The 21,190-nt window shown below is 40.5% G+C and overlaps 2 protein-coding genes across 3 annotated transcripts; one reads left to right on the top strand and one right to left on the bottom strand.

Annotated features, from left to right (window-relative positions):
- The first annotated feature begins 213 nt into the window (after positions 1 to 213).
- nubp2 (nucleotide binding protein 2 (MinD homolog, E. coli)) lies at positions 214 to 6,198 on the top strand. Of its 2 annotated transcripts, none has more exons than XM_083787746.1 (7): positions 214 to 343; positions 867 to 982; positions 1,300 to 1,498; positions 2,229 to 2,383; positions 2,794 to 2,847; positions 3,703 to 3,772; positions 5,211 to 6,198. In XM_083787746.1, exons 1-7 carry the CDS (start codon positions 331 to 333, stop codon positions 5,348 to 5,350), a joined length of 747 nt encoding a protein of 248 aa, XP_083643872.1. In that variant the 5' UTR covers positions 214 to 330; the 3' UTR covers positions 5,351 to 6,198. The 2 variants fall into 2 exon arrangements, with proteins under 2 accessions (XP_083643872.1, XP_083643871.1); XM_083787745.1 differs by having other exon boundaries at positions 2,794 to 2,904.
- A 152-nt stretch (positions 6,199 to 6,350) lies between these two features.
- atp6v0cb (ATPase H+ transporting V0 subunit cb) lies at positions 6,351 to 15,745 on the bottom strand. Its single transcript, XM_083787747.1, has 3 exons — positions 15,463 to 15,745; positions 8,509 to 8,692; positions 6,351 to 7,404 (listed from the first exon to the last, which is right to left on the bottom strand). Exons 1-3 carry the CDS (start codon positions 15,530 to 15,532, stop codon positions 7,200 to 7,202), a joined length of 459 nt encoding a protein of 152 aa, XP_083643873.1. The 5' UTR covers positions 15,533 to 15,745; the 3' UTR covers positions 6,351 to 7,199.
- Positions 15,746 to 21,190: the final 5,445 nt, after the last annotated feature.

Raw genomic sequence — 21,190 nt, 5'->3', positions numbered from 1 at the left:
AGTGATAAAACTGATTTATTGATTGTTTGATAGTTGAGATATTATAAACAAATATCCAATACACCCAGTCACACACACACACTGCGTGTAGCAGAAGAATAAATAAATAATCCCCTTACTTTAGTAGTATAATATCATGAAAATGTGAAAAAAATAATACATGCACTCACGATCTAAAATACACACTTGTCTGATTGGCTGAACGCGGAGCATGTGACAATGGTGCGGAAGCAATTTGCTGCGCAGCGTTCACGCTTAGCTAAGAGCGTGAGTGAGTGATCGGACCTTAGAGTATATAAGGATCGGACGGAGTGATCAACAACCAGAATTATGGCAGAAAACGGTATGTTTCAAGACAAGTTGTGGCCAGTCAAGTACGAGTACCCAGGAAAGCCCCCTAAATAGTTTACGTATTCTGAAATTCAAAAACAGCATCTAGCAAGTACAAATACAAGCAAATTATATGTTTTTCTAGTAGTTTTAGTTTATAGTTTTGTAATCGTTAGCCACTGCATAACGTTAGGCTAACGTTATGCAGTGGCTAACGATTACAAAACAATGTCAAGCATAGTTGTACTGTTGCTAACGTCGTTAGCAACAGTACAACTATGCTTCATTAATACTTCTCTTTATTTACTTTACATGCATTACTTTGAAATAAATACACGTGTCACTCACAACCTAAGTATCATACAGTGATGACAGTATGACCTACTTAAGAAGATGAACTCATGACCGACTGTCACTGTCAGTTGTACCATATCATCTCACCACCAGTGATACTTCAAACGAGTGTTAGGGTCTTTACCAATGACATCAACAGTCCAGTCCTCAATTATCTTAGTGGCCTTTTCTCCATGTCTCAGAGAGCAATATGTCTGGGGTCCAGCGTGTGGTGTTGGTGCTGTCAGGGAAAGGAGGAGTGGGCAAGAGTACCATGACCACAGAACTTGCACTGGCACTTCGACATGCAGGGAAGAAGGTGAGGCCAGCAACATGGTGTGTGTGAGTGAGCCCTAAAATCGCACAAAACACAGAATAGAAGTTCTGACAGAAAACATGTTTGTGTTTAGTAAAATATCTCCACTTTTCCAAGAGCTTCATACAGAAAACATTATCTGCCCGCAACGGGGCCCAAAAGAGAGAGTGTGTGTGTGGTAGAGGTATAGACAAAGATTCTGAATCTGTATGGTTTCAACTCATCCCCCCTAATTTTTGTGTGTAAAGTACACACATGTGGCATACAGTTAATTGCATGTATTATAATATTTAGCTTGCATGGTTCTCAATGCCTATCAGGTCGGTATCCTGGATGTTGACCTGTGTGGGCCCAGTATCCCTCGCATGCTGAATGTTGGTCGGCCTGAGGTGCACCAATGTGACTCGGGATGGGTACCAGTCTACACTGATGCTCAGCAGACTTTGGCCCTCATGTCTATTGGCTTCCTACTGGAGGACCCGGATGACGCAGTGGTATGGAGGGGACCCAAGAAGAATGGTATGTTATACTTGGCCTGAAGCTGTCAACCACTAGTAATTGACACTTTTGTCAAGGCTCAAACCTGACCTTGCCATGATTAGAGCAACCTTTACAATTTACTGTAGGCATTTTTTAGCTCTAGTGACTAGAGTCTAGTCAACCAACAGCAGCATAAGTTGTCTGCCAAGAAAACAAGTAAGTAAATATAAATAGGATACCAAGTAAACATCCTCCTAGCAGCTGAATAAATCCTTTTATTTCTACCTGGGCTAGTAAACTGCCTCCCTCTGGCCAGCCGGGGCAAGTGATGGAGGGGAATAACGTGTTCCTTCCATGCGCTATGTCCAGTCAGGTTAAAAGACTTCCGTTGCTCTCCCCAGGTTAGCAGAGAAAGTGTAGCGTCCAGGATTACACTAGACTGGGTGAAAAACATGGGTTACAAAAAATCGGGGGATAAAAATTATAAAGTAAAAATCACACCTGTGTGAAGTTAGGTGCGGTCTTATCATTATACATCATCTAATGAACAGCTGAATTTATGTGATTGGTTAGCAGATTAAGTCTATATTTTCCCTTCATTGTCAATGGCATTTAATGTTTGTGTTGCCACAAATTTACATCATATTTGGCGGACATTTGACCTAATTTCACCTTTCATCGTAAATGGCAAATATTGAGACGTGTTTGAGGGCAAACTTTACGTCATATTTGAGGTACAAACATGACCTAATTGCGTTCTTCTCTTTAGCTCTCATTGGTCAGTTTGTGTCTGATGTGGCGTGGGGAGAGCTGGATGTGTTACTGGTGGACACGCCCCCTGGGACATCTGATGAACACATTTCTGTAGTGGAGAACCTGAAGAAGCACAGAGTGGACGGAGCCATTCTGGTCACAACACCTCAGGTATAGACTAGCCTCAACCTTCCATTCTATGGAAAGAAAACATGCATTTGACATGCCTTCAAAATCATTGTGGGGGTTATGTCAATAGTGTTCATGACTGTAAAAGTGGACACTGACAGGACAGCTCAATTTCTTGTAAATTAGTATTTGTCAGCACCAATACCTACATCCCAACACGATAATGCTGCTAATTACAGGAATTATATTTTGAAACGTATGCTCTTGTATGCCAATAAAATGCAAAATGTGAATTCATTGAACTCATTCAGTGGCATAAACTGATGTTCACCTTTAAATTGGTGTTTAAATCACCATTGACCAAGAATGTCAATGTTGTTGCATCCTCAATTTGCTGCTATGAAGGCAAACCAGCAACTTGTGTAGTAAATATGGTGGTTTTGTGTTTTCAGGCGGTTTCAACAGGGGATGTGAGAAGAGAGATCACCTTCTGTAAGAAAACCGGTGTGCGTATCCTGGGAATTGTAGAGAACATGAGTGGCTTTGCCTGCCCGCACTGTTCTGTGAGTAAATATTATCATCTGAGTGCACACACTATCAATAAAATTGAACATGAATGTTCCATAATATTTACCTCTTTGAAAGTTATGTATGTCTTTAGTAGTGCTAAACAATGAACCAAAAATTGAAATTCTGAGCCCAGTCTTGTTAATCTATGAATATAAAAACGTGGAGGTTTATATATGTATACAAATGTGTGTATATGTGCGTGCATGTATGCTTCTTTAGAATGTAATGTTGTTTTGTTTTTACACTTAAAATTAACTGAGAGAAAATGTTGAGAGACAAATTGCCTGTAAAGAATTTTGTGAAGCATAAATAACTTTAGACATTTAACCATGGGTGACAACAAGCCTACTGTACAGTAGACTGTCACCACACTACTCAACATGGCCAAATAGACAGGAATAGACCTGGGCAGGGATCGTGTGGCTCAAAGGCTAATATTCACAGTTCAGCATCGTAATGGTGACAATATATTGTTATATATGGAGGAATTTTCCACTTTCTTTTAACAAAACTGGAGACTGCAGGAGTACATTAGGTTATGACAAGACATACGGTATCGACTGCTGGTAGTTATTGTAATGTGCTGCTGAATTAACCCCAACATTAACACGTAATCACCAGTTGAACCAGTGCGGCTGTAGTTTCAATTGTTTCAAGTCCAGTAAACATTTTACATTAATTTACCTACATGAAATGGTTAATTGAAAACAAATTCAAAACTATTCCAGTGGCCAATTGAAAAAGTATTCAAAGTATTAAAACACTACCTGTATCTGTGTTGTCACTTTCAGGAATGCAGCAATATATTCTCCAAGGGCGGTGGTGAGGAGCTGGCCAAGTTGACAGGATGCCCGTTCCTAGGTGAGGATTAACATATGAACCCTAGAATCCTTATTCTGGGGTATATATATATATTCAGCAAAAATAGATTTACAAGCTTACAGCATGTCAGTCACGCTGCAACACAATGTTTCAGCAAAAAGATTTAGTGTAGAGGGAAAAAGAGATCCCTGGGAGAAACTGGTCAACAAAGTACGTTTAGTGGTTAAATGGAAAGAAATGGTAATACCACATAAAGCCACAAGGTGTCACTCACTACACATTATTCTGCATCCCTCCTCACCTAGAGTATGCTCCTCACCCACTAGTCATTGGGCATTTAAAGGAGAATTCCATACTAGAAGGCTTTCTTACCTTTATTTGTAGTTGTTACGTCCCCACCAAAGTAAAGAGGTCCAGGTGTTAATTTGTGCAAAAGTGCATTATTGGCTATTTCCCCTACCATAAGCTCTCAATGGGGGTTGGGTTTTTGTGCTAATTTGCTTATTTACATCGAAATAAGTAGTAAAGTTTGCCGCTTGGGATACTATTGACATTATGAAGAGAGGATATATATACAAATAAAATAGATTTTTGAGCGATGGAAATAAGAGAATTAGCACAACACCCCATAGTCCCATTCAATTCAATGCAATTCAGGGTTGCTGATATTTGTGACAATGTGACATTTTCTGACTATTAGATCACTAAACATTTTCACTGCTTTATGAGCTTGTCAATCGGTTAATGAAGTGTCTAATGCAAAGTGATTGTAATGAGAAGTAATCTTTGTCATGATAGTCTTATAGTACATAATCCTTATCCAGCTATGTAAACTGGACGTGCTAATCTAGTCTTGTGAGAAAGGTTTATTTCAGCCCAACTAACACTACACTATTATACACGAATACCTACCGACTCGCCCCCGCGAAATGTTTTAATGTAGTTAACAGTTCATTTAGTATTTCCCTCCCTCTCTGAAATCTGAAATTATCTTGTATAGATTTGATTGTATAGGTAGTCGATCTCTATACTATACTAAAGAACAACTAATGTCACAGAGACGGTGACTGCTTAATTAAGTTCATTTAGGACCTTCTAGCAGTTATGTTTATTTACAGCTAGGTAGAGTAGTGGGGCGAGATGGAAAAGGGGCGACCGTACCTGTTACCTTTCACACTTGATACCAATTTCTCTTATCTGACTAGTATTGGCGCACTGAAGTTAAACTTTTCAGTGGTAGCCTGGTGCTGGTTCATAGTGAATGATAACCGTAGTGGTAAGTCGATTACATTTACAATTTAGGCATCTAGCAGTCACTTTTATCCATAATGACAAGTGCAAGATCAGAGTAAATGGCATTAATCCTAGTTAAATGACAGGGTAAAAGTGAAAATAAAGTAACTTGAATACAAGGCTAACATCAAACCTGTAATGATATAGTGAAGTCTCATCAGTAGTGTGTGTTATTCATTTTTAGGTTCTGTGCCCTTGGATCCTCTGCTCAGCACAAGTATAGAGGAAGGCAAAAACTTCATTGAGTCATTTCCTGACACTGCCACCTTCAGGGCTATCAATAGTATTTGTCAGACTCTACTGAAGAGCCTGGAAGCAGCTTGAACTGTGGAACTCTGCTCTGGAAATGATCCATACAAAAACACTGTCAAGTTGGATGCAACATGAATTAATGGAACCCCAGTCTGAACAAACTTGGATCACAATTAAACATTCCTAATGCAAAGCTTATTGCATAGTTTCATGTTCAATGGAAATTAATAAACTAAACTGGATCAGTCAGCTGCCTATATTTGGTTATTCTGAGCCAATATTGACCATACTTAGAGCCTTGTATGCATTGGTCATGGGAAGTGTTGCTGATCTGTGCTGAAAGTCAGGTGTTATGCTTTGTAGATCTGCCCATTTTTGGTGCAAAGTATAGACCTCCAAAAAAGCTGAAACCGAAGTTTTCAGCTGCTTGGTGTACACCACAGCCTAAACCACCGACAACTGTCCTGGATTTGTTATTTGAACAGATTGAGATACTCCCTAAAATTGATCCCTAAAACACGTCCCATTTAATGTGCTGGAAATGTATTTGACATGGTGCATTACTGAAAATGAAATTAAAAACAATTTTAATGCTGAAAAATCTAAGTTGGAATTTCCTTTAATTCAACTGTGAAAACATTATTCTCAACACTACAGCAGAATAATTTGAATACCAGTGGCAATACAGGCTTTTAGATTGGCGCTCTAGTAAATGCATCGGCAGCAGTCCCATTTACAGAAAACATTCCAGATAAATTACTTTATAATTTTCCTCCAAGAGGAACAAACTGTCAAATAGAATCTCTGGTAGTGGGCCATATGCCACACCCGATACCAATATAGCCTGATTTTAAGCAAATGCTTGTTTTTAAAGAAGTGACATCTTTGGAAAAAAATCATGGTGCTTTTTGGATCTGGACTAAATCTTCTGAAAAATGGGTCTACTTCTTCAACTTCATACCAAACTGAACACTTAACTCCATGCAGGTTTTCATGGTGGGAATGTGGTGGAGACTGACTACAGCCACACAGATGAGGGGAGGGGTATGAATAAGTTTGAGAGGAGATGCGATTGGAAATTACACCTGTGACACCCAACACTGGGCACACATACCTTTAATGCAATCAAACAGCAGTACTACAGGAAAAACACTGAAGTGTTTGAGAATGTTTTGCGTAATGATTAAAACACAGTTACACACAAAAGTCCCACTCCAGCCACATACTAAAGGCAATCTCAAATTTTAAACCAAGTAGTACATCCAAAGGAATTCCAACCACTTATGACAATTAACCCACAGTGCATTAAATCTATTTAGATATTTATAATATGCATGTCTGTATATATACTATATACCATGGGGAATTAAAGACTTTTGCTCTATTGAACCATTTTTGAACAAGTCATAAATAAAATCAGTTGAAAACAACCCCCACCCCCCAAAAAGCTAAGTCCATACACACATTTTTTTACTCTCTTTACAAATAGATCCAACATGAACAGAAATTGTGTCAACTCCCGAATCAATGCGAGAGGAGAGAAGCAGTGGTAAGCTCTCTTAAGACCAGAAGCCAAACTAACTCGGCTGGCCTGAAGGCCTTTAATAAGTGGAGGGGGAAAAAAACAAAATAACAGAATCTTCATCATACAATTGTTTTTAAACACACACACGCACACACAGGACAGACAAATCACTACATTGCGCATTTACAAGAAGATGACTATCAAATTGGGACGACTGTACACATTGTAGAGATAAGACCATATTTATGGAGCCATTTTATATTTATTTATTTTCCCCCCCACCTTCACTTTTTGCCTCTTGTCTTTTTTTTGTGTCACCATTTTTTTACACCCCATTTTACACTTTTCTCCAGCAGCAACACATAGGACAGGTTTTGGTAGTGGCGATGCTTGGGTTTACTTCGTGGAGAGGATGAGGGCCACAATAAGACCATAGAGACCCAGCACTTCAGCAAAGATCAAGATAAGAATCATGCCCACAAACAGCCTGGGCTGCTGAGCTGTGCCCCTTACGCCTGCGTCTCCCACGATGCCTATGGCGAAGCCTGCTGCCAGCCCACTCAAACCCACACTCAACCCAGCTCCCAGGTGGAGGAAACTCCTATACAAAAAAAATTAATAAAACACTTTAAACGTAGAAAATTACCCACATCCATTTTAGATTATACGTAGCATGACTGACACAAATTGCAAGGTAAGAAGTGCAACATACTGATTACATACGTAATCAGAATTCGCACATTTTCAGAGAAAACACTCTGGAGCATACAAATTAGGAGCATACAGGGTAAGTTTGTAATGTTTTATATGGACAAGTTGTATATTAGCATGTGTAGTTTCCAATAAGGTTGTTCTATGCATTCTCATACTGGAATATTTCTCCATTCTCAATATTAATAAAACTGTACACTATAAATAAAGGGAGAAAGTCAGAAGAGTTTAGCTATTGGAGCAATGAATGCATCAGAATAGTCAGTACAAACTTATAAACGAAATATTATTTAAATGGTTTTGAATGACAGGTACATTTACATTAGCCCAAATAGACCATGGAGACAGTGCAACTCCTTTTGGCGAAAACACAAATCAATAAAGATTTAATCATCTGACCATAAGGGCACATACTGCTCTCATCAAGTGAAAATAAGCCACTTAATCGCACATAACTCCCACAGGGATTTCTAAATCCCAAACCGCACCAATGATTCACCATGCCACTACTCGCAACCATTTTCCCCAATGGCAGTTGCAAGGAGTTGCATTGGCGTGGTTGACCTTAAAACAAGGAGTTGTTGCAAGGAGTTGTGATGATTAGTTGAAAGTTTACAACTGGTGTGGTTTGGGCATTAGCGTTTTACACTTTTTCTATAGTTGGTCGCTTGGCCAATTTTCTGTTCCCCATACAGGTGCATGTTTACAGATGTGCATGTCTGAGCATCACACCAACACCCAGGAAGGCGCCAAAGTGACAGGATTTCTGATAAGGAGACTGGTGGTTTACAAACAATTTTAATCATGTTACACAAAGCCCAAACAGCACCAATGAAACTAGTCGCTACAAAACTGTTTTAAGGTCAACCGCACCAATGCAACAGCCATTGGGGATAATGGTTGCATGGCGAATCATTGGTATGGTTTGTGCTTTAATATAAGTCTGTAGTATTGGTGACAGACAGGGGTGGTTGCAAGGGAAAAGAGAACTCACTTGTAGAGGGGGATCTTCTCCGAGATGCTGTTGGCGATCAGCACCGCTACTACCAAGCCGTAGATTGCTATGATACCCGCCATGACAACTGGGATGATGGACTTCATGATGAGTTCCGGTCTCATCACAGACATGGCGGCGATCCCTGTGCCGCTCTTAGCTGTGCCGTAGGCCGCTCCCAAGGCTGGCAAGGTAATCGGAAATGGATAATTGGTAAACTTAAATAAAAGGTAAGTGCAGAATAATAAATATTGACAGCTGGAAGGCCTATACGGTCAATGACAGGGACACTTCAGTATTAACTTAAGGAAGTGAAATTAAATGATTGTGCAATAATGTGGAAAAGTCGGTTTGCTTTAGTTCCTTTTGAAAAGCCAAGATGATTCAAACAGGGAAATTTTGCCTGTTTTCAAAAAGGGAAGCAGTTACCACATTTTAGTAGCTACACAGGCGTTACTACAACATCCGTCTTTAGGTTTGATGCTCCTCATTTCAAATAATGACTGTCAGTGGCCATTCAACATTTAACCACTTATTGTCCTCAATTAGGCAGAGTGGATTTCTTTTTTCAGTCTTAAATCAGAGGCAGACAACATCTCAACAAGTCGTGCCACAGAGCTGCAGTGTTCTAAATCACTCCTACTCTTATTAGGTGCAGCACAGAGGCAGTGTGTGACGTCACAAGTGAGGCAGGACATCACATCTCTGGGACAGCCATATCAGTACAGGATGGCAATCACAGACAGGAAAGGGGGATGCGTCATCATTTCTGACTAGTGACTACAGGCTAGCAGTTCTACATATTCAATTTGGACTAGCAGAGAGCACTGTCGGCTGTTTGGGGAATGCACATAACCAAAATATCACTGACTGAAGGTTTCTTAAGTAACCAGTAAGTTCCTACCAGAACAAAAAGACAGACGAACACAATACTGGACAAACTTGTAGGGGAAATCTCAAAACTGCCTGTGATGTGATCATGACATCAGCAGAGCCTGGGCGTGTCAAGAAAGAGGGGCGAAGAGAGAAACCGTCTGTGGCTGTGCTCATTCATATGTCTGCATTCCTCACACACACACAGCAGCTTGACAGCTCATTGAAGGGTAATGACCAAAGCACTGCCTCCCTTGAATTGATCCACAACGGCTTCCGTGCAGTCTCCTGTAGCATTTACAGCTCCTGCCCTTCCATCTTAGGAGAGTTGAAGCACACTACTGTTAGCTACCACTGAGGAAACGCATCAGTGATTTTACAATTATTCCAATAGCACTAATTGTAAATTTAACATTTTTACAGCTTGAAATAATTTAATGTGTGCCATTTTTTCAGAAAGCAGCAGCCAGGACATGAAACAGCCGACATAGGAGGCTAAAATAAAAGGTTCTGTACTTTTGATGGTTTTTTGTGATGGGAAAGCTTGCATTTACACCTTATTCACTTTCATCCTAAGCTCATTCTACTGAAGAGGAAAGATCACAATCATGACGTTTTAGTCGATTATTGTCATACATATAATTTCAAATTAATGATTGCAACAAGTAGCAGTGTGATGCTTTGTGAACTTTAGATTGGATTTAAAACATTTAGTAAATTAAATATCAGAATTTATTTTCAATGGATAATTAGCTCAAATATTTGCGATCAGGTGATTATGTATAATAATTGTAACATGCCTGGAACAGGCAGTGATATTGAGGCATTTAATGCAATGTGGCAACAAGAGCTGCAAACATAAAATCAAGTAACAAAAATAGTGTGAAGTGAGCTGAGCCTTTGAGGGTCTTACTCTTAATATAGACAAGGAGATGAGGTAATGAGGAAAATGCCTCGTGTGCACTGCCAAAAAATAAATGTTTTCCACCAAATACTCTACACCTCATCTAAAGAACCAGCTCTTTACATACTGCAACTTAACTTGAAGCAGCCTGCCTCCTTATCTAGTCACACCCTCATCACGATTCATTGTGCTAGGCAACGTCCTTCAACCTCCAGCACTCTTCTGATGCTTTCTGACAGATGGCTCAGTCCTAGAGGAGAAGAAGGCATGCCGGAGGATGTGACAGGCCAATCCTCAAATGTACATATGGCAGCCCGCCACCTCCTCCCCCAACTGCAGTGCTTACGGCCACCTATTAATCAGGACTGCTGTGATGATTCAGGTCAATATTACATCTTTTCAGCTCTTTTCGCAAAACTATATGAACCCAGAAATACATCAATACAAGACGTGGTGCCATCTGCACAGACTTTGTCATCTATATGTGTAAAAATGCATCAGTATGAGCTGACCTTGGCTTGCAGAACTTATCATATAAGCCTCTCTCATATGCTCTTTATAAGCCTTAAAAAGGCTCACTTTGGCTGAAACAATATATACCGACTCCAGACTATTCATACATCAAACAGGCTTTTGATACATGACTTAATAGCTACTTGAGGAACTGGTCAAGTAGTCAAGTCAGTCAAAATCTGCAGAGCAATCCAATACCATAACATCTCATTGGATAGGGAGATGATGGTGATCAATATCTTTTACACCTTTTTGGGAAATGATGAAGGAGCTATAATTCCAGTCAGTGCAGATACATCTTTTTTATATCCTTGTAATCCAACCACCTTTGACCGGCTAACAGAAAAACAGTCATCTCATTACCCAAAAAACCTGAAATTTTAACATTCAGTAGATTTTCTGTGGTTTTCTGGCTCAAACAAGTACTCTGATTATCCTGCCGTTTGTGATGTCACAGCCTGCAAATCCCATATGGCTTCGACCCCCAGACCACAGAAAATCCACAGAATGTTCAAAGTTCCGTTTTTTGGGGTGCAATAAAACCTAAAAGAACAAAAAAATAATGTCATGAAACCTTTAAAACGGACCCCTTTGGAGCAAACATTCACCATCCATTCCCATTGGTACGGTAATGTTTGTCACCAACAGTGTCAGTAACACTAGGTACTACCTCCGCCCAGTGAGCGTGGCATCAGTGAGACATGACGAGTACAGGCGGACGGAGAAAGAGGATTCCTAAAAAAGGTGTGATGAAAGACTGCCACTGCTGTATAGGAAAGGAACCACCCCTGGCTTTAATCCTAATCTCCTATGCAAGGTAAAGAGCTTTGGCTCATTTCCCTACCATCATTTGATCACATAGTTACTCATTCACTGCGTGAATGAATGCTGGCGTGACATCACAAACAAGACATCCCCTTAGCTAGCTAGGGATGATACAGCATGCACAACACCCACACAGGACACCATGTTTGGTTTCATCTGAAATGTGGGCTAATGGCTAATACTTTTCACCCCATCAACTTGAGTCTCGACTTTCGAGATCGTCCACTGATCTAATACACCTGTGAATCACAATGAGGAAAAAGCAACATATATATGGGCTGCTATAACTAATTACACCTGTCCTTTTTATAGAGACAAGACTATCGTGAGTTAAAAAATGTTAAATGTTAAAAATATAATTCATTAATATAATGGCTAGCAGACAAAGACTGTTTAACAGTTTGAGCTGGCAGCAGAGCAAATACCAACTTGTTTTGCTAGGAGAATTGTTGTAGAGTAGCCCAAGAGTTTGAATGCTGCTAAAGCCATTTTAAAACAAATGGCAGCAGTGATTCCTGACAGCACCATTTTCAGCTAATCAATCCTCAAATGTACTTATCAGGTTGGTTCCATCCTGGAATAGTAGCAGTCTTTGAAAGCAGGTTTTAAACGGTCCACTCCCCATGAGCAGCATGGCTGCAAACTAAATCATGAGTTTCTACATGCATATTCATTGGCATGAGAATGAAAAAACAAAATATAATATAACTTTTCTATAAAGAAGACAAATACAATGTCAGTAAAACAAATACGGATTAGATATATAAAACTGGGTTCCGCCCTGTAAATTACATTCATACTTCCTTGCAGATTTACCTTGCGTGTTTGTTTTACCTGAGGTGGATGTGTGAAACATGTCTCCATTGCACAAACTGGTCTATTGAACTGCACTTAAGGACAGTGCTTGCTGATACTTTTTATAAACCCCACCTCAGGGCAGCACGTTATGTACAGTTAGACCTGTACATGATCCGTATGTTTAGTAATGTTCTAAACAAAACAGCCTGCCATGACTGTACATAACATACTGCTACTAATAGTACTACTAATCTATATTATTGCATGTGTTTTTATTTTGTTTCCATTTTTGTAAAGAGACTATCCTGTGTTCTTTTCCTCCATTCCCTCAGGAAAGAATTTCACCCACTTCTGTAAACCTGTGTGATGTGACAATAAGATATTTACATAATAAAATGTTGCAACTAGACAAGTGACAAATCTTTCATAGGCAAGGTGATGTTTAGACACACCCCAATCACAGAGCCAATAGTTTTTCTAGTAAAAAATAATCAGGATTATCATTTTCCATAAACTGCCGCCTATACTGGCAGATAGTAAAGAGAAAGATATAGGCAAGAAAGGGTCAAGCTCTGTACTTATATGACCAGACAGGGTAAACAAAGCCTAATAATCAGAGCCATTACAGGAATGGTATCTTCCCAAATCCACTGAAGGTGGGGTGGATTACTATCAAAGATCACCATGGAAATACATTTCTACTGTGTTGTGTCATCCATGTCAAGACTGTCTTATCAATTCAATTGTCAAATAAAACAAACTAAAAAGATGTTCAACACTGATTACAGTTTCATAACAAACTCAAATGTAATGTTTACTGCACTGAAACTACCATTGAAACCATTTAACCTTGCTCCATAAACACATTTTATAACTATTTAATACACTGATCAAGGTTAAACACTGAGGAGACCCTTAAGCTATTGCTTCGACCATAAGCACGCAGTTTAGAAAAACAATATAGATCTATAATTTAAACAAAGTAAAGATCCACAACACTATGGCCATAATCTTTTTATTACTCAGTGTGACAATGTAATTTCCAGATTGCAATTCTGATAACATTTTAAATTGCTTAATAGCTAGTCTGATTGATCAAGTGGCTCCATCAACTCTCCATCCCCATGTCTTCTGTGTCACCAGTACCACCAATACTTTCAGCCCTCCCATCCACTACTAGCCAATTCCCGAGCAGTCACTCCTTTACAATCACATATCACGCCTACTAGAACCCACAGGGCCACCACAGCACAAGCACACCCACTTGGCCATCACCCATTATACTTCAGCTCTGATAAGACATGGGATTGCTCTAACCTCCAGCTTGTAAAGAGCTTACAATATCTTGTCTATTACCTTATGGAATACTTTTCTCCTGTTTCACCATATTAACAGAGTCAATAGGTTGTTGTCTCATAACAAATTTACATGCCACTGAACTGAACTCTCCTTAAAATAAGTAATACATTGAAACAGATTGCAGAAGCTGGATTTCCAAATTATCTATATGGGACATGCAATGCTGTCATGTACTTTTTTAAAGCAAAGCCATCTTATGTTCTCCAGCTAGTACTTGAGATATGAATGGGTGGTACTGTAGTAAGGATACGTGGTGTAATTTATCTTGTATCCATTACTGTTCACTGGTGTCTGCTTGCCCACTGAAAAGCCCTCTGTCCCCATCTAACATAGAGCTGCCACCAGTGCCAAAATGCCACAAGCAACTGTCAGTAGTTTTGCTACATGACAGTTTGTAGCTTGAGGCCACATAAGCCTCAGCCACCGTGCCATGTAGATAGAGAAGAATCAACTCGCCATATCTGATATTAAACATGACTAAATTAATTACCTTTTACAAACCTTTCTGGGCATCATATGTTAATAGAATGACATTAGAACTAGCTAGATTAGGAGATAAAAAGCTATGATTAAATAGGACATGTGCCAAAATGTAGGCCCTTATTGCTTAAGGAGAATGAAATCAGAAGGAATTGTAACAACCAATGTTTTGTGGTGGATCTGTTAACATAATTTCCTGAGGACTGACTTATTGATATTTTTTTGGTAAACACTACAACATGTCTTCCATGTCAGAACTTCAGAAGTAGAGTCATGTGATGATCATGTGATCATGTGTCATTCCTTCTTTGTGCTACAAGGAAGTCCCCAGCTGACCATAGTGGTTAAATGATTAGTTCCATAAAGTTGCATTTAGTTCATGATATTAACCATTGACACGATGTATGTAAATATGTTTGATTCAAATGGAAAACCTCGGTACATACATTTCTGTACGCATTTCTGACAGGCGATATGTGTCGATAACTGTTTGATTTGACTTCATAAAATGAAGTACGTGACCCTGTCAGGATATTATGATGAGCATAATTTAACAGTAAGATAATTAGCTAGATGGCGCCTAACGTTACTGCCAGGTAAGCAATAAGCAGCAGTGTCGCATCTGCAGGGAAAAAAGGGGTGATTGAGGCGCTACGCAGCCCAGGTCACAACTATAAACACAGATGTAGCCTGTAGACCTCATTAATATGATGCTGAGGACAGCATATTGTGATAATACATATTTGCCACTGTTGAAACAGTTATTTTTCCTTCCCGTTCAAGTTGGTCAATGTTGTTAGCTAGTTCCCGTTAGCTATTGGGTTATGGTCTCTATGGTTGTGGTGCGCTAGTATAGTGACCCCAAGCAAGACAACTCACTTTGTTGGCAAAATTATCAATTAAAGCAGACAGACTAATGTGCTACTAGTACATATACTATCATTAAAACATTGTGAACATTTGTGAAAGAAATCAGGGGCTTCCTAGCATGGATAGGGTAGCTCGCGTTAAAGCATAACGAACTAGCTAGCTAGTTAGCAGCTGGCCTTTGCTACGCTGGTTTAAAGGAACTTACCAAGGTTGACAACGTACATAGCAGCCCGTTGAGAATGACACATGAATGCAAACATTAGTTAGAAGCAAAGAAACTGAACGCGTTTTTAATTGACGGTCAAAAACATTGAAAGTGATAAATTAATTACCGCTGAACACCATGGCCGCAGAGGCTCCCATCACTGCGAAGAACGGCGAGTATTCGGGGCTTTCGGACATTCTTTCTCACACAATATACCTATATATCTATATAAAAAAAAAATTACAAAATGACAACTATTGCTATGCGTTGCCCTAAAGCTATCGAAGGCCACAGTCTTGAGTTTCAAACGAGCTAGCAGGGTAACGTTAGAACAGCAGTGTGGACGCAACCAGTCACGACTTCTGTGATAAATACCGACCGGGGAGCGAGCAGGCAGCAGCACAAAATGGCGAAGCGGAAAATGTCACCTGACTTCAGCCTGGTTTTTATGCTTCGCCGTACGACTGTGGCGCGTGCCAAAAATAGCCGATCTGCAAGCTCACGGCAAGCACTACGGCTCTACGAGTGGTGAGCTTGTGGATCGGGCTTTTTCGGCGCGCGACACCGTCTCGCGACGGAGCGCAAATTAGGGGCATGACCGTGTGGACCAAACCATTATCCGCTGGGTGTAGGGTGCATTTCGCTCCATGAATCATTTACTGCAGCGCGCAGTGTGTGTGTTAGACGAGAGTGTTACGTTAACAAATATACACACGATTTTATCCATGAGTAAAAATGTTTTATTTTATTTTATTCACCCATACATTTTCGTTTGAAGGTCATCCCCAACCCATTCATTTGGAATTCTCCGCTGCAGGCTTTCCCTTTGATATGAAAGGCTCCCTCCTTCAGATTCAGAATGCTTCAGAATCAGAGGAATGAAATGAGGGGTCTGATTAAAAGCACAGGGTGTGGAATGTGGATGCAAATATAAGGCAATATATAAGGCATATCATATTCGATCGTGGTCTCCAATAAAAGCAAGGGTATAGATATGACATGAAATATGAAATTTGAACATGCACTTTTCAACATCAGGATTTGTTGTGATTTATTGTCACATGATATATCTACACCTGCTCAAATAATGAAATAGGCTAGTACCTAATGTTACATAATTATATTGAAATACATGTACGCATTTTGTAACCTGAACACTCCCACAAAGTGTAGGGTGGTTTACACTTTACAGTGAACTGTGGTATGCAGAAGTGATGTGGAACATGAGTGAGAGATTGTGAGGTTATGTGTCCATGACTCCATGTGGTGGTGGGGGAGGGAGACGAGAATCCCTCCAGCAAGCACGGAGAGAGAGAGAGAGAGAGAGAGAGAGAACGATAGTATGTGCCTAAACACTGCATGAGAGTGACGGAGTGCGTGAGTCACAAAGAGGTTGTGCAGTCCCCCTGCCTCTTCCCCATCCCATCCCATCTCCATCCTTCCGCCCCCTCTGCATCTTCTATTCAGTCAGTAGCAGCAATGCCATAAATGGACCCCTCCCCCCACCATGCCACTGTAAAACCCCATCACCCGTGATGCAATTTCTACACCACCATCACAGGCTTCCCGCCTTCCCTCCATGTTCATACTGTACTAGGCTACTGTACTGTATAGCCTACCTTTTCCTTGACCGAAATGCAACCGCCAATTCACGAGACTCAGCAGTATGCAGCGGAAACAGACGGTTCTTGGATGTGAAATGAAAAAAGCCCCACTTGAATGTATATTAGGCCCCTCTGCTGACCACTTATTGATCCTGGAATCTCATTACTCTGATGTCGAAAGGGACATGATTTGGGTAGGGGATGGCCTCTCCATTATGGCTAGTGTGTGTTATGCTTATGATGACTTGTGTGGGATACATAGCAAGCAAGGCCAAGAGCCCATGTTGACACAATGCTGTAATATGATACCCTTAACCCCATAATATTCCACTTATTGTAAATACCCATTCGTTTTTCTAGACAGATCGAACACACAGATCAGACTGATAGCCTTCAGGGTTACAGTTTATCCCCCCATCACTCAGATTAAAGGATTCCCTATCTGTTAAACTGAGTGATCTTTGAAGAGGGAATTGTAAGAATTCTTCACATATGCTTATGCATATGCTTCCATTGAAGCTCCATTCAGATACTGTACCTGCAAAGAGTATGGTGTCAAGCCTGGGAGCTTTCATATGGGGTTTGCATGTTCTCCCCCCTATGTTCATGTGGGGTTTCACCCACACCAAAATATGTTGCGTACATTTAGTACCAGTGCCCTTGATACTGACCTTATAGAGCTGGAGCTGCTGGTCCCCAGGCAGTGCAGTGGCTGCCTATTGCTTCTGAAAGAGTATAAGAGTATAACTTAATAAATATATATACATCCTACTGTATATTGATGTGATTGACAGTCACCATCCTTTAGTTTTAATATAGGCTATTAATCCTACAGATGCAATAAGAGCAACACAGAGCCCTATACTCAGATTGCTCAGGAAAGGAAGTCGCTGAGCTAAGCCACTTTGAAGTTTGGCATTTGTCCCAGATAAGTTAGGTTCAGTGCATAACCAAATACAAGTATAACTCTGTAATCTCGCTTTCTATTGGCCTGGACAAATCAATCATTTTCACTACTACTAATACTCAAGACAGTGTTCTCTCATGCCAGAGGAATAGATTTAATCCTGTATGGATGGTGATTCTATTTAATTGAAGATAATAAATCATGATCTACTTTTGCAGCACATCTCAGTCTAGTCGAGTCGAATGGGAGTGTTTTCCCATTCGACTCGACTAGACTGAGATGTGCTGCAAAAGTAGATCCCTGATGTCATTCATATATGCCCATACCCTGCATATTGGCATGCCCATATATGGACATATTGGTTAAATCTGTGGTTCTGGACAAATGCATATTGGAAAGATTTGCAGCGGGCACCGGATAACCGGATCTCCATATATGCCTAATGCCTATACTGTATGGGCATGTTGAGTTTGTTTATGGTTATGTCAGAGTGATGTAGCCGTGGTCCTGCCTGCCTATATACCGTACAGTATGGGCCTGCCGCCCGTCACAGTATACTTTTAATATTGGATGGGATGGACTGCCAACACTTATATTCAAGGACGCACGTACACTGCAGATGCCATAATTCAATTTCAAAACGAAGACATACCGTACTTTGATGTCATCAGGAGCGTGAAGAGCATGACATATTCTTTGAAAGCAAGCATCCCATATAATAACCCTAATAAATCTGAGCCAAAACTATCTGTTAATCTCCTGTTGATGTTCAGAAGGGGGGTGCCGGTGGGGGAAGGTTATAATAATTTTACATTGTTGTGGCTGGAAAACATAGTTTTCAGTTGCGCCTGACCTAAGGCTCTGGCCTGACCAACACCCAGAAGGATCTAAATATAGGCATGCACACGTGTGAGAATCCTGAATGGACAGCACTGCTTTGGCAAGAAAAGGGAAGTCAGTGCCACTTAAGAGAAGGACTTACACCACCACTTTTCTGTCTTCTCCTCTGTACATCACTCCAACACATTTTGCTGCACCACCACACCCCTGCAAATAGACTGCAATAACATTTTATTTATACAGAAATGCAACTGCAATCTCAATCCGAATATAATGAATGTGTTCCATTTACAACCAACAAAGATCCACCCAGAGCAAGCAATATTGCGAATTTGCGACAGTGGCAACGAAAAACTCCCCTTTTAGGAGAGGAGAAAAGAACGTCAGGCAGAACCAGACTCTGGGGTGGGCGGCCATCTGCCTCGACCGTGTCGGGGGGGGGGGGGGGGGGGGTAGAGGGAGAGAGAGAGAGATAGACAGAGAGAAATAGACAGAAATAGACAGGTGGGCTCCGTGGAGGGGTCTGGTCCACATCTGGTCCACATCTGGTCGAGCTCTGTGAGGCCGGGTCCAGGTCACACTTCTGGTGGGCTCCATGAAGAGGCCTGATCCACGGTCACGCTCATTCAGTCAGTTGGGGGTTAGTATTAGAGGTCCACAGAACTGCGACGGGGAGGACGAAAAGAGACTCCGGGGAGAGATTCCCCGGATGTTGGATTAGTGGCAGGCCTTACTGGAGCCTATATAGTGTATATTACAAGTACTGCTGGGAGACAGACCCACACAACAATGTACGACCATGGTATCCAGCCAGACTTGGAGACAACTCTAGCTATAGGCTTTGTCGTAGAGAAAGGTTTTCAACCTAGTCTTGAATGTGCAGAGCGTGTCAGCCCCACGGACCGAAGCCGGGAGAAGGTTCCACAGCTGAGGTGCCTGGGACCTAAACGCCCTGCCTCCTATTGTAACTTTTGATATTTTTGGAACAGTAAGCATTTTTGCATACTGTAGACGCACTGGTGTTCTATTTGGTTTGTAAGGATCAATGAGATCTTTGAGATATTGTGGTGCCTGACCATTGAGAGCTTTGTAGGTAAGAAGAAGAATTTTTAACTCTATTCTGTGTTTGACAGGGAGCCAGTGTAGAGAGGCCAGTGAAGGAGTGATATGGTCTCTTCTTCTGGTACCTGTCAGCACTTAATATAATCCATCTAGTTGTGGAAGCTAAAACTGCTGGCCAAAAATATCCCAGTCATGCACTTCAGAGTCACCCACTTCCACAAGACATACAAACAAAAATACACAATTGTGCCTCCAATGAAGAAGCTGTTTTTCCAATGACTAACGTATTAGTAAAAACTGACAAGTCTTCCATATTCCCTTGAACTATAGATTTTCTTTTATTCTGAATTAATTATTGGCACACATTGTGGTTTTAAAGGATAACTTTGTTTTTTTTCCAACCAAGATTCATGTTTTAGGTTATTAGAGAAAGTAAAAGATGAGTGTTAATATCTTTTCATTTTCTGCTTTCTTTCGTTTTAGCGATTGTAGCTATTTTTGGCGATTTCTTTATTATTTATGATAGTCCTACTAGACCCAAGGAAATTACATCTAGCCACAAAATATCACAGGATCTACTGAATGTAAAGGGGGGTACTAGGGGGATGCCATATAGTGTCTGTCCATTTGTCACCTCACCTTTCACATTCAATAGATCCTGTGATCTTTTGTGGCCAGATGTAATTTTATGGGGTCTAGTACTAGGACTACAGTAAATAATAATAATAAAAAATACATAGCCCCATATTCAACTTCCCCCGTCAAAAATAGCTAAAATCGCTAAAACTAAAGAAAGCGGCAAATGAAAAAACATGAACCTTTGTGGGAAAAAACTAAAGTTGTCCTTTAAGATTTAGTTTTTAATTCTATAATTATCCAACTACTGCTTTATCCCCATTTGATGATACAGTGCTGTACAATACATGAGATTAACCATATTCAGTATCTGATATGAATACTCTAGACTAGACAATTTTCTCCCCAAATGTGTCTCCTCTGATAGAGGGAGTTTCACTGGGAGGACATAACTAATACACACTAATCCTCCCTACTTCCACACCCAATGAACAGGCACCCTGATCAACTTGTAGAGTACAGTAAGACGTGCCCTAGAGATACTCCTAATCTTTACAACTTCCTCAGGATGGTGTGGAGGACAACTCATCTCCACACCATCCTCAGGTCAACATGACTCCACATTTTGAAAACTTTCCAGAGGGTGTTAAAATTGTTTGTATATAAAATATACATTTATAATAGTAATGCAGTGAAGTCAACTCAATGGCGAATTATAAAAATGTACTCCTCAGAGCATATTGCTCTGCCAAGCCTGGTTGCCTACCCAGTGGCCACAAACTTTGTAAGGCAGTCATAGCCAATTGGAAAGGGATCCTTGAAATGGGACTCATGCATCTTGATCACATGACTCCATAGATAATGTG

Source organism: Protomyctophum parallelum (assembly GCF_964188405.1).
Source record: "Protomyctophum parallelum genome assembly, chromosome: 17".
Classification (NCBI taxonomy): Eukaryota; Metazoa; Chordata; class Actinopteri; order Myctophiformes; family Myctophidae; genus Protomyctophum; species Protomyctophum parallelum.
The sequence above is the reverse complement of the archived record's forward strand: the minus strand, read 5'-3'. Positions and strand labels throughout refer to the sequence as shown.

Bases quoted from the DNA above. Each gene is read 5' to 3' on its own strand.
- atp6v0cb (XM_083787747.1), bottom strand. From the start codon at position 15,532: ATGTCCGAAAGCCCCGAATACTCGCCGTTCTTCGCAGTGATGGGAGCC. The intron at 8,693-15,462 runs GTAATTAATTTA...TTACCTTGCCAG, and splicing joins TGCGGCCATGGTGTTCAGCG to CCTTGGGAGCGGCCTACGGC. The intron at 7,405-8,508 runs GTGAGTTCTCTT...TTTTTTGTATAG, and splicing joins GAGAAGATCCCCCTCTACAA to GAGTTTCCTCCACCTGGGAG.
- nubp2 (XM_083787745.1), top strand. The intron at 1,499-2,228 runs GTATGTTATACT...TCTTCTCTTTAG, and splicing joins GAGGGGACCCAAGAAGAATG to CTCTCATTGGTCAGTTTGTG. The intron at 3,773-5,210 runs GTGAGGATTAAC...ATTCATTTTTAG, and splicing joins GACAGGATGCCCGTTCCTAG to GTTCTGTGCCCTTGGATCCT.